A 14521-nucleotide genomic window follows, 5' to 3' on the forward strand; every position below is an offset into this window, starting at 1 on the left:
TGCATTCAAAATCAGAAATTACTGGAAAAACTCAGCAGGTCTGACAACATCTGAGGAGTGAAAGCAGAGTTAACATATCAGGTCCAGTGACCCTTCAGAACAGTCCAAAGGACTTTGATTCTGAAGAAGCGTCACTGGATGCAAAACATTAACTCTGCTTTCTCTGCACAGATCTGCTGAGTTTTTCCAGCAATTTCTGATTCTGTTTCTGCTTTCCAGCATCTGCAGTTCTTTATTGTTTTTGTTTCATGTATTGTTTTTAAATGTAAATGACATGAGAGAAAACACATCACTTCACAAGATTTTATTGACGGACAGTAAAATCTGTACAACACTGTAGCTTTGTGAATATTTCACTGCAGTTGTGACAACTAAAAAAAGTAATTTTAAATAAGTTCCAATATCCCCCTAAATAAAGCTGATTTAGTAACAATTATGTTCTCTTGCTTTGTATTTAGTTTATAAGTGTGGATTAAAGGCAAAAACGTGATAATAACATTGTTGTAGAGTTGCTGTTTATTCCTTAGCTTTGTGCTTCAATATATATACACGTACAAAATGTTATGTTTTTACACATTTACATGCACAAGGGTGCGGTGTAGATTGATGTTAAGAAAATTAAAGAGGAATGTGAAAAAAACAACCACTTTTTGCCCTTTTAACTAGGAGATACAAACTACAGAAATAGTTTTCAGTTATTGCAGCCTTCCTGAAGGGGTGCTTCACTTTCCGTAGGTTCAGTATCTTCCTGCTTAACACCATACTTCTCTTTCAGGCATCTTGCAAAGTATCTCCAGTACTCCTGCCGGATAGTGTCCTTTTTTACAGCAAGACACTCACACAGCTGAAAGAAATCAGAATCAGAAGATTTAAAAAAAATAAAATTTTATCCATTTCCTCCCCAAATTCATTAAATCTTAACTTCCCAAACTCATTTCAATAACCTTTATTAATGCAGGGCCTTTAACACAGAATTATTTCATGGCAGTTTCTAGGAGGCTCCTTTGTCAACACAATACTAAGCTGAACTAATTAATGAAAGACTTACTTCCTTGGCAAAGCTGATGCCTGCACTGTAATCAATTAGGACCTGCTCTGCATCGTTGCTCAACTTAGTCCTATCACCCCATCCCACAACCAAGTAACTGACCTCCAGTGCTTTGTTAAGGATTTCTTCCTTGTTTTCACAATTGTTCTCCATGAGATCTTCATATATGTCAATTAGGAAAGCAATCAGGTAGGGGGAACTAGACTGTTCCTTCAATTGCAAAATCTGCTCCAGCAGGTTGGGATATTTGGAGAGAATCTGGTCCTGTAGAATTCTGCAGGAAGGAGAGGCAGAAACAAGTATTAATTTTTCAAATGATAAAACCATTGATTTCAAATGAACAGGTTAAATGAAATGCCACTAAGCAGAACTGCACTACATTCACTGCATAACTAGAATTGGCTTCTCTGACCAAAAGCAATCTATACTAACTGCCCGATTCCAAAAGGTGTCAAAAGTGATAAGAATATTCAGGGGCCAATTCTTGGAAACCTATTTGACACTATCCACTTGATGTATCAAAACATCCAATAACAATCAAGAGCCAACTCTAACCAACAATGACAATCATGTATGATCTTTCCAAAGCCTACTCACCACAAAACCCAAGCTAGCTTCAGCCTGCTCAATGCTGCAGCCATTCTAAAAGTCTGATGCCAGATGACTTTCTTTGCATGAGTACCCAACAGTTACGTTGAGCAGTGACACCATATTACATTTATAATAGTGCATTGTTTATAAAAGATGTAAAATTATTTGCCAAAGTATACAGCCACTTCAAGAAATATATATCCTGAACATACTCTCATAATACAATTCCCTCATTAGATGTGTGAATTATACCACGTTATTTCCTGCATGTGAGTATATATGAATGCACAACCACATAGGTATCAAGATTTAAAAAAACTACAGAAAATAGAAATCTGCTTTTACACAAACTTAAAACGCTGCTGCAACTGCAGACACAAGTACAATTTTAACACTGTGGAAGTATCTTGGAGATTTGGTTTTGCAAAAACCCACTTATACTGACAGTGATTAATAATCTGGCAGTATCATTACGGATCAATGATAATTTAGGCTACAAATTTCAAATTGTTGACTGATATGAGAGTAGTTTATAAACTATTAAAGGGACCGGATAACACAGACTATAAGAACAATATCACCCTGTCCAGATCAATAGAACACAAAATTACAGCCTATGATTGAAGATGAGAAGGGAGGTAAATCCAAATTAATTAGTGGAAACATTATTTCAATAATTAAGTAGTCAGTTTATTCAACATGTTCCTGAGGAGACTGCAGAAATAGACAATATTGATACATTTAGATATAAGACAGTTTTCTTCAAAAAAAAATTATTTTATCTTCAATATGGGAGTGGTAGGTTTATCATGCTTGGGAAGAAAAGGTGACTTTGCACCTCTGCTTCCCAAAAAAAAATGAGGAGTTTTCTTCTGGGTCTGCTGTACAGTGGCTGATGGAAATTTATTGCTGTGATGAATAAAAAACTCCATTATCACTATCATGTGACTGCCAGGGTGATCAAAGAAACAAATCAAACTAATAATTCGTCCAGCAATGCCTTTGATCCTATTTTTAGACTAACAATAACCTTTAGGCAATTTCCACTCTCCTTAACAAACCCAAAGACAAAATGGCTCAAAGCTTTGATTTCTCTGATGGATTTACACCAAGGTTCAGCTCTGAATTAATACGATGTATGATGCTGCAAAAACTGAACATTACCCTTTTAAGTAATTCCATGCACTTTCATTATGAGGAGCCAGTTTGATCATCTTCAGGGTATACCTGTAATATAGTATGCAATAATGTTAGAGATCAGGAACAACAAAAATAAGGGTTTCATTTACAGGGAAAAGTTCAGTGGCCCATCACCACATGTAACAAAGACTAATGCATACTGTTGACCTAACTCATAGGTAATGATTTGTTCAACTTTCTTTCAAAGTAATTCATACGTATTATCACAAGCTGAAATTGCACAGGTTCTTTTTTAAATTGGATTGTTTTCAGTGACCTTCTCAAACATGATCATTTGCACAGGACAGGAAACATAATTAACCATCATTGTCACCTCCCCCACAACATCACCACCCCTCCCCATCTGATTTTTTTCTGGAATGTATAATTATGGTGTGAAATATTTACACTGTTGGTGTGATGTGCAAACAAAGGAACTGTGCAGTGTTAATATTTCCTATACTCAAACATGCTACAACATTCTTGGTTACTCCAAGATCAGTTAAAACAGGCCTTTGACCCCCTCTAGTGAAAGCCATATCTAATTCAACCCCCAACGTTCACATGGGGAAACTGAACTTTACTGAGGAATTTAAAATGAAGTACAGCTACTGGAAGATGGATCATTTGAAAATAATGTGATAAGTCTAACACTTCTTTCCCCAAACATCTCAAAAGCAGTGATTTGAAAATAATTCGACCACACTCTTACGTTTTAAGTTAATTTTTGGGAAAGGAAATTATTCTGCCTATTAACTGACACAAGAAACTTAATTAGCTCTGATTCAAATTAACCCAGAGTGTGATATCATCTTGAGAAGGAACTCTAATTACCTACCAGATTGTTTTATATCAGTGGATGCTTATTTTGGAGTGTTCCCATGTCCTTTGCATTGAAAAATAATCGATGTTCACAACTAGAAGTCTGATAAAATATCCTTCTACAACCTGTTGGATCATCAATCCAGACTACTAAATTTCATGCCTACTCATCAAGTGACAGCATGCTTCAGAGTGAGCACTCTTGAGCATTAGAAATTCTCTGCTTCTAAAGCTCAGCCTGACCCTTAGGTATAGCACAGGGAAATGAGACATTTAACTGAAGAGCCATTTACCCTTTCAAGTGAAGATCAGTGAAGTTTTTCCACTGGTTAAACCAGTATTTATTTTCCTGTGAGCATTATTAAATCAGGTCATCCAGTCACCACCACAATGCAGTGTTTGAGAACCTGCTTAATGATATCTGGTTGCTGTGGTTGCAAATTACAACAGGGACTACACTTATATAAAAAATATCAGTCTTTGTAAACTGTTTAGGTACAGACCAAGTTAGTTCTTTTTCTTTTCTGTACTAAATAAACACTTCCTGACATCAGGAAATACAAACTACGGATGCTCTCTTGTATTAGAAATTATTTCGATTCACTGTGCAGGTATTCCACATGCTATTTGAGCAGCAAGCTTTAGTAATTTCAAATCCTCCTAATTAAACACGAACTTAACTGGAAGCAGAACTTTTAGCATTAATTTACAAGAGAGGATAATTTAAAAAGTTGAAGACTAACTCGACTTCACGATCAAGTACTGTAGGATCATCAAAACCAGTGGTATTTGAAATGACAAAATATCGCTGGTTCCACGCAGAGTTGTTTCGCAGGTCGTCCTCCAGCAGCTGATCCACATATGCTAGCTCATTATTCCAAAGGTTGAATTCCTGTAAAATGCAGCATGACAACAAAAATTAGCAACGTACACAGCAGGACCTGAGCCATGCTGTGAGCAGGTTTTTCAGTCAGACCCAATCCCTTGCCCATAGACAACAACTGAGCCATATCTATATTAAGAATGTATGCACCATATGAACAAAAGCAGCACAATTGAAAAGCTGTAGGGTGCACTTCAAACAAAAAAGACAAATCTTCTCAGTCGTTAATCTATCATTCACATACTACTAGCATCCTGACTAAAGAGAGCAAACTACACAAAATGAATAAACCAAAGAGACAATCTAAAATAAACTAACCTAACGATGGTCAAAAGATGTATATCTTCTAGTAGCTGAGCTGAATAATGCAACAGGATTGAGTCAAACAGAAGATGACGTCCACTTCAATCTTCACCACCATCCTATTCCCATGCCCATATTACACAGACACCATGCAGCCCCTTCGTCCACCATTCGTTAAGATCACAGTTGAACTACATTACTTCCATGCCCATCTTTAATGGCCCATCCCTCAGTGCTTAAAAATTTATCAATCTCATTCTTGAATATAATCAACAACTGAACACTCAAACCCTCTGAGATAGAGAATTCCGAAGAATTACCACCCCGTGAATGAAGAAATTTCTCTTCATCACAGTCCAAACAGTGAACTTCCCATTCTGATATCAATGCATCATCTCCTATGTTTAGTTCACTCTTTCCATGCAATGAGATCTGTCGAATTCAGGAATGTAATTGCTATACTTAAACTAGGAATCTACAGGGAATGATAGACCAGTTATTTTAATATCAGTACTTGGAAAAACAAGCACAGCATAGAAGAAAATCTAAAATATCAAACATACAATATCAGGGGGCAGCACAGTGGCTCAGTGGTTAGCACAGCTGCCTCACAGCACCAGGGACCCAGGTTTGATTCCAGCCTTGGGTGATCGTCTGTGTGGAGTTGGCACATTCTTCCCGAGTCTGCGTGGGTTTCCTCCATGTGCTCTGGTTTCCTCCCACAGTCCAAAGATGTGCAGGCTAGGTGGATTGGCCTTGCTGAAATGCCCAAAGTGTTCAGGGATGTGTAGATTAGGTGGGTTACAGGGAAATGGGTCTGGGTGGGGCGCGCTGAGTGTCATTGTGGATTTGTTGGGCCGAAGGGCCTGTTGACCCACTGTAGGGGTTCTATGATTATAAATAGTCAACGTGGATTTCAAAAGGAAAAATTTGACTTGACCAACCTTATTGAATTTTTTTGGAAGAGGTAACAAACAGTGTCGACATTGATAATGCAGTGGACACAATTTATCTAGATTTCAAAAGGCCTTCAATACGGTGGCCCATCACCGGTTAATTAGGGTTTTTTTCCAGGAATAACAGGGTGGCTATTTATTACTTGGAAAGTGCAACTGAAGATGGGTTGGAGCAACAAAGGTCTTGGAAGCAAATAAATCAATTGCTAAAAAGATCAGCAAGAAATCAAGCAATAGACTTCATTTCTAGAAGAGCAGAATTGAAAGTAAAGAAGTTGTACTAAGCCTGTGCTGAAGCTATATGTGGTATAAAAAGTTGCAAGGTTATCAGACAGTATCCAGAGATGATTTACAAAATGGTATCAGCATAGGATTTAAAGTCTGAAGCTTGTTTCCTCTTGATAAAAAGTTGAGGGTGACCTAAAAGAGGTTTTTAAAATTACAAAATTATAAAATAAATTATGAAATGATACTGAATGATTCCTTGTGTGTGGAAGAGGAAAATGGAGGCCATCAACATAAGATAATCACCAAGAAATCCAACAGAGAATTCAAAAGAAACTTCCTTACCTAAAGAATGGTGAGACTGGGAAACTCTATCACAGAATAGTTGAAGCAAATACTAATTAATGGATGCATTTTAAGGGGAAGACGACCAAGGATTTGGAGACAAGCATATAGATGGTTATGATGGCAGATTTGAAGAAGTGGAAGGATTGGTAAGGTTGAATATCTACTTCTCTGTCACATATCCTATGTGATTACTCTTTCCCTACAACTAGTTCATTTTAAAACTCAAGCCCAGTGTCTACATGTCCCATCTGTCTCATCCCAACTCACCTTTCCAAATTTGCCTCTACCCTTTTCTCATCTACATTGTTAAAATAGAGAAAAAAAAAGACCTCTTGACTGGGTTAATTTTCAACAGAATGGAAAGAGAATAAGAATTAAGTGGAGGACCTTAATCACCCACTGTCTGTGCTGCCAGGCATGGTAGTTTTTTGCATCTTGTTTGAGGATTCCAGAAATAAATCCCAGCTCCTGCGAAGGGTCTTTTAACCATTCTACAATCTTCTGTCTGTGATACCTAGAAAGTAAGAAAATAAAGTTTTCTTTTTCCAGTTCCATCATTAATCACCCGTGTTTTTATAAACATGGCGAGCAACGATGCTTTTACATACCAAACTTGATAGTTCTTGGGTTGGTCCTCAATGATATCAGAGATGTACATTAGTTCCTCATTGAGGTCCTTGTTCAAAGACTGCAGCACCACTCTACGGAAGTGCCTGAGGAGAGTAAAGGTAATTACAAATAAGCAGTCAGTTTTTGACGGAAAGAAATCTGCATTCACACAGGACCAGGAGGCGGCCATTCAGCCCACAAGCCTGTTTCACCATTCATCTGATCAAGGCTTAAGTGGAACTAAACTTCATTTAACTGCATTTGCTCCAAATCCCTGGATATCCTTACCTAAAAAAAAATCTTTAATTCTTGACAGCTCCAGAAGTCTCAGGATCCACAGCCTTCCACAGACAGGAGTTCCTGGGGTAGCTGATGGTCTAGTGGTAATTTCGCTGGACTGCTAATCCAGAGATCCAGTTAATGTTCTGGAGACTAGGGTTGGAATCTCGCCATGGCAGATGGTATAATTTGAATTCACTTTAAAAAAAACTGAAATTAAAAGTCTCACGATGGCCATGAGTTAATTTCAACTGTTAGAAAAACCCATCTGGTTCATTAATGTCCTTTAGGGAAGGAAACTGCCATCCTAACCTGGTCTGGCCTAAATGAGATTTCAGACTCACAGCAATGTGATTGCCTCTTAACTGTCCCGTGGGGAATAAGGGGTGAGCAATAAATGCTGGCCTAACCAGTGAATGAATAAAAAAAAAATCCTGCCACAGCACTGAAGAACACTCCAGGGCATTTCACAACCTTTGGGGTACAGTCACTGTCATGATATTAACAGCCGAGTCACATCCAACAACAGTCACATGAATGACTTGTTAATCTGTTGTTCCAGTATTACTGGAGAGCCGTGTTGGATTAGGACAGTAGAGAAACTCCTTCTCTTTTTACAGTAACATGAGATCTTTGACACCCACCTGAGCTACTAGAACAAACAGATCAGGCTTTATCCAAGATCAACACCTCCAACAAACATCGATCTCTCAACACTGTAGAGAAATGTCACTTTGGATTGTACTCAAATGCTACAGTTGAGTTAGATTCTACCTTTTTAGAACATAGAACATAGAACAGTACAGCACAGAACAGGCCCTTCAGCCCACAATGTTGTGCCGACCATTGATCTTCATGTATGCACCCTCAAATTTCTGTGAGCATATGCATGACCAGCAGTCTTTTAAATGACCCCAATGACCTTGCTTCCACAACTGCTGCTGGCAACACATTCCATGCTCTCACAACTCTCTGTGTAAAGAACCCGCCTCTGACATCCCCTCTATACTTTCCTCCAACCAGCTTAAAACTATGACCCCTCGTGCTAGCCATTTCTGCCCTGGGAAATAGTCTCTGGCTATCAACTCTACCTATGCCTCTCATTATCTTGTATACCTCAATTAGGTCCCCTCTCCTCCTCCTTTTCTCCAATGAAAAGAGACCGAGCTCAGTCAACCTCTCTTCATAAGATAAGCCCTCCAGTCCAGGCAGCAACCTGGTAAACCTCCTCTGAACCCTCTCCAAAGCATCCACATCTTTCCTATAATAGGGCGACCAGAACTGGACGCAGTATTCCAAGTGCGGTCTAACCAAAGTTTTATAGAGCTGCAACAAGATCTCACGACTCTTAAACTCAATCCCCCTGTTAATGAAAGCCAAAACACCATGTGCTTTCTTAACAACCCTGTCCACTTGGGTGGCCATTTTAAGGGATCTATGTATCTGCACACCAAGATCCCTCTGTTCCTCCACACTGCCAAGAATCCTATCCTTAATCCTGTACTCAACTTTCAAATTCGACCTTCCAAAACGCATCACCTCGCATTTATCCAGGTTGAACTCCATCTGCCACCTCTCAGCCCATCTCTGCATCCTGTCAATGTCCCGCTGCAGCCTACAACAGCCCTCTATACTGTCAACGACACCTCCGACCTTTGTGTCGTCTGCAAACTTGCTGACCCATCCTTCAATCCCCTCATCCAAGTCATTAATAAAAATTACAAACGGTAGAGGCCCAAGGACAGAGCCCTGTGGAACACCACTCACCACTGACTTCCAGGCATAATATTTTCCTTCTACTACCACTCGCTGTCTTCTGTTGGCCAGCCAATTCTGTATCCAGGCAGCTAAGTTCCCCTGTATCCCATTCCTCCTGACCTTCTGAATGAGCCTACCATGGGGAACCTTATCAAATGCCTTACTGAAGTCCATATACACCACATCCACAGCTCGACCCTCATCAACTTTTCTAGTCACATCCTCAAAAAACTCAATAAGGTTTGTGAGGCATGACCTACCCCTCACAAAGCCGTGTTGACTGTATTTGATCAAACCATGCTCTTCCAGATGGTCATAAATCCTATCCCTCAGAATCCTTTCTAACACCTTGCAGACGACAGACGTGAGACTTACTGGTCTGTAATTGCCGGGGATTTCCCTATTTCCTTTCTTGAAGAGAGGAATTACAGTTGCCTCTCTCCAGTCCTCAGGTACGACTCCAGTGGAGAGCGAGGATGCAAAGATCTTCGCAAGTGGCGAGGCAATTGCATTTCTCGCTTCCCAAAGCAACCGAGGACAAATCTGGTCCGGGCCTGGCGACTTGTCAATCTTAATGTTTGACAAAATTTTCAGCACATCAGCGTCCTCTATCTCTATCCATTCCAGCATGCACACCTGCTCTTCAAAGGTTTCATTCACTACAAAGTTTGTTTCTTTCGTAAAGACAGAAGCAAAAAACTCATTTAGGGCTTCCCCTACCTCCTCAGACTCCACACACAAGTTCCCTATGCTATCCCTGATCGGCCCTACTCTTTCTTTGACCATTCTCTTATTCCTCACATAAGTATAAAATGCCTTTGTGTTTTCCCTGATTCGTTCTGCCAAGCCTTTCTCGTGCCCCCTCCTGGCTCTCCTCGGACCATTTTTGAGCTCCTTCCTTGCCTGCGTGTAATCCTCTCTAGCTGAACTTGAGCCTAGCTTCCTCCACCTTATGTAAGCTACCTTCTTCCTTTTCACAAGAAGCTCCACCGCTCTCATCATCCAAGGTTCCTTTATCTTACCCCTTCTTGCCTGTCTCAGAGGGACATATTTACTCATCACTCCCAACAACTGTTCCTTAAACAGTCTCCACATGTCTATAGTTCCCTTACCATGGAACAATTGCTCCCAGTCCATCCTTCCTAACTCATGTCTAATCACGTCATAGTTTCCTCTTCCCCAATTAAATATCCTCCCATTTTGCCTAATCCTCTCCTTCTCCATAGCTATGTAGAATGTGAGGCAGTTATGGTCACTATCACCAAAATGCTCTCCCACCACAAGATCTGATACCTGCGCCGGCTCGTTTACGAACACCAAGTCTAGAATGGCCTCTCCCCTCGTCGGCCTGTCAACGTACTGCGTTAGGAAACCCTCCTGAACACGCCTTACAAAAACAGCTCCATTCAAATCTTCGGCTCGAAGGAGGTTCCAATCAATATTAGGAAAGTTAAAGTCACCCATTACAACAACACTACTGCGTCCACACTTTTCCAAAATCTGCCTACCTATGCTTTCTTCAATCTCCCTGCTGCTATTGGGGGGGCCTGTAGTAAACCCCTAACAAGGTGACTACTCCCTTGCTGTTCCCAATTTCCACCCATACTGACTCAGTAGGCAGATCTTCCTCGACAATGGAAGCTTCTGTAGCTGTGATACCCTCTCTGATTAGTAGTGCTACACCCTCTCCTCTTTTTCCCCCCTCCCTATTCTTTTTAAATGTTCTAAACCCTGGAACATCCAGCAACCATTCCTGCCCATGAGAAACCCAAGTCTCTGTTATGGCCACAACATCTGTTCATAAGGTGGGCATGAAACCAACTGAGCCAAACCAAGAAGGCAGGCAATCCTGTTACCACATTTACTGTTTTTTGTTCTCATGTGCCATGTTAAAACAAACCAATGGTATGCAGGAGACTTGGAAAGGACGAATTCCTAATTTGCACACAATTCACAACAAAATCCTCTCTGGCCTTAGAATGTCATTTTTGTATGAGATTACCTATTGCACTTACACTACACTCAAAATAATTTCTTTTATGTTTATAATTCAACATCAAAACTACAGTAGATTAAAAGCCTGAATTACAGAGGGAATTTTAATCCAGAGCTTTTCTTCATGTCAATGCTACTTCAGAAAGAAATCAACCATGCACAAAAGTTGTTCATTGGTAATGTAATCATAAAATCAAAAATGCACATGATTATAAGTGAAGGATTACTGTAATCCTTGTCTGCAGTTTTTCCAACAAAAGAGAACTGATTGCCGATTCAAACTGCCTTACCATACTGTGTAATTTGCAGCATTCAGTTCTATTGCATCTGTCGTCAGACTGAGTGCTCGCTCACTCCTTTCATCAAGCTTCAGAACAGCCCTGAAGTAATCATACACATCTTTAACTGGAAGAAAAGAACAACTTCAGAAAGCTAGAGTTCACAGATCTGGAAATTTTTAAAAAGATACACGTTTTGAAATGATATTTTTCAAATGGGCATTCTGAGCGGAGTTAAGACAAATGGAACATTTACTTTCATAGATAATTAATTAATTTAGATAACACAAATCTGGTTTGAATACGTGATTCAGAAGTTTCAGGGATATGAAGAACGAATGAACGACAAACCAAAGAGTAGATATTAGGACTGGTGACTGAAGCTTAGTCAAACAGGTGATCATTAACAGAAGGTCTTAACGGAAACGAGGAAGGTGGAATGTAAATCTAATGTGATGGAGGCCACCGTAATGAATAGTGAGGTGGATGTCAGAATTGGAGGAGAAGCACAGCTTTACAGTAATAGGAAGGGGAGATGAATTTAAATGCAACGTTTGGGCCCAGGAACTAACATTGGTCACAAAGGACAGGAATAACAGATGAGTGGAACTTGATGACAGTTAGGCAACAGAATTATGGATACTATGGAATTCATGGCAAGTGTAGAATGGGAGGGCAGTCCAGGATACACTGAAAGAGTTCAGCTGGAGATACCAATGATATGTTCAAGAGTATCAGCAGCAGGTAGGTTTAGGTTGTGGCTAGGGTAGGTGGTGCTAGCAATCAGTTTTTCCTTAAGAACTCAAACCCATCATTTATAAATAACACTGACAGCACAGTAACAGAGACAAAACTTTTTGATGCTATCAGGCTCAGAATTAATTCATGCACAAAACAGAATAGCAAAGGTCTTTTCCTTATGGTAGGGGAGTTCAAAATTAAAAGGTAAAATTTTAATGTCAGAGGAGAAAGATTGAAAAGGAACCTGAGGGGCAACCTTTTCACACAGAGGGTAGTTCATATGTGGAATGAACTGCCAGAGAAAGTGGTAAATGTGGGTACAGTTACAATATTTAAAAGGCATTTGGACAGGTACACAAATGGGAAAAGTTTTGACGGCTGTGGGCCAAACAAAGGTAAATGGGAATAATTTAATTTGGGGAACTTGGTTGGCATGAATGAGTTGGACAAAAGGGTCTATTTCCATGCTCTATTACTCTATGACTCTATAGCCTCAATTTGATACTTACAGTTCTCAGAATAAGCGATCTGAACAACTGGATTGGGGCCATCATCCTGTGGAACCGGCTTAATATCAGCCCATTCCTTCCGATCTCTGAAACAAAAAGAGAGGCACTTTTAGAGCTTGCTACACAGCATACACAGACAGCCGAGGCGCTGAACATTTCACTCAAACCCTTACCTGTTGTCCACAGGTCACTATCTAGCTACCAACAACTGGTTATTTCCCCCTTCTACAGCCAAGGGCGCTGAGCATAGCTGACCTAGGCTGGTGAGGCTACTGTTGTGTCATACCAGACAAAGAGGGCACAGCAACGCCCGGGCTCCCTCAAGGGACTAAGGAAATTCCACATGTCCATAAATGCTCTGACAAATTTTTACTGATGCACCATAGAAAGCATCCTATCTGGATGCATCACAGCTTGATAAGGCAACTGCACTTCCCAAGACTGAAAGAAACTTCAGAGAGTTGCGTACATGGCCTAATCCATCATGCAAACTTGTCTCCCATCCACTGACTTCATCAATACTTCCCAATGTTATCAGGGAAGCAACCAATTTAATCAAACCCTCCCACTCTTGTTATACTCTCTTCCAAACTCTTTCGTCAGGCAGAAGTTTGCACGCATATATGAACAGATTCAAGAACAGCTTCTTCCCTGCTGTGAATGGACCCCTTTAATGTAGATCTTTCTCTGCACCTATAACATTGTATCCTGCACTCTGTTCTGTTACCCTGATGCACTTGTATAGTACAATCTGCTTGTAAAGCACCTAAGACAACATTTTTCATTGTACCTTGGTACACGTGACAAAATCAAATCAAACCAAATCATAATCAAAAGTTTAAGGCAGTTTGTTTTATTAGACAATACCACCCCACATAACCAGTAACTGCACTAATTATTCAGGGAGTGGAAGAGGAATGAAAGGCATTCTTTACATTTTAAAATAATTTGCTTAACATTTCCAACCTCAGATTCAATATCACTCCCAGGCAATGAATTGTGAAAAAATTGACTAGGGAATTTACAAACGACTGCTAGAATGGTACTGCAAAGCAGTTAGGTAATGAAGAATAATACAAATAAAGGTTTGCCAGAAATCACCAAAGACCTAATTAAAATTCTGAAGGAAAATCACGTTTACCTGTAATTAACGGTGAATAAAACAAAGAATTACACATATTTACAGTAACAGCAACAAAGAAAGAACAGCTCCTTATCACAAACTGTACAGCACTGAGGTAGTCTATTGCCTGACTAGTCTCTGCTGCTGAGTAATTATGATATCCTGAGTACAAATTTGAAAATCATTACATATATCAACTTAGAACACAAATTTTCCTTTAGTTGATTTGGACAGTCAGCAATGTAGTTTGTGTTGATAGTGCTACAATTTTAATATACTGGCAGCTTTTCATCGCATGAGGTATGGTTTGCTCCGTGTTGACCACTGAACATCACATGGTGCAGTTCAACAGTCCCATTCAGACATGGCTGCATCTTCTGCTTTTGTAAGAAGACAGTTCGGGTATTGGCATTTTAACCCAAAAATAGTAAGAACTAGTAAAACTTATCAATGACACAATCATCAGATGAATTTGTGTGCTTCAGAACAGAACTTCAACACAGCCAGGAGGTACATTTCCAAGTGTTTAATTTTTTCAAAATGGTCTTACCCCTGGGTGCCCATGGATCCCCGTGACATGCAGGGGTGGACTTGAACCAACACCCCATTCCCCGCAACTGATTCACGTCAAGAACTCAGCCTGACCTCAAGCCCCATTTTCTCCCCCACAAATAGATCTTCTTCCCAATTCCATCTTCCTCCCTCCTATTGAACCTCACCTCTGTCTCCAAGGAGCAGAAAGTTGACGTGTCGAGTCGGGACGCTTCTTCAGAAAGGGTCGTCCCAACCAGAAACATCAGCTTTCCTGCTCCTCTGCTGCTGCCTGGCCTGCTGCGTTCCTCCAGTTCCACACTGTGTTAGCTCTGACTGCAGG

General features: G+C 40.1%; 1 protein-coding gene across 1 annotated transcript; it reads right to left on the reverse strand.

Annotated features, from left to right (window-relative positions):
* Positions 1–289: 289 nt before the first annotated feature.
* On the reverse strand, positions 290–14021 carry fnta (farnesyltransferase, CAAX box, alpha). Its single transcript, XM_059650995.1, has 9 exons — positions 13926–14021; positions 12525–12630; positions 11287–11401; positions 6964–7068; positions 6743–6869; positions 4384–4532; positions 2804–2866; positions 1151–1322; positions 290–844 (listed from the first exon to the last, which is right to left on the reverse strand). Exons 1-9 carry the CDS (start codon positions 14019–14021, stop codon positions 692–694), a joined length of 1086 nt encoding a protein of 361 aa, XP_059506978.1. The 3' UTR covers positions 290–691.
* Positions 14022–14521: the final 500 nt, after the last annotated feature.

The sequence above is a fragment of the Stegostoma tigrinum genome, chromosome 1, assembly GCF_030684315.1.
Source record: "Stegostoma tigrinum isolate sSteTig4 chromosome 1, sSteTig4.hap1, whole genome shotgun sequence".
NCBI classification, from domain to species: Eukaryota; Metazoa; Chordata; class Chondrichthyes; order Orectolobiformes; family Stegostomatidae; genus Stegostoma; species Stegostoma tigrinum.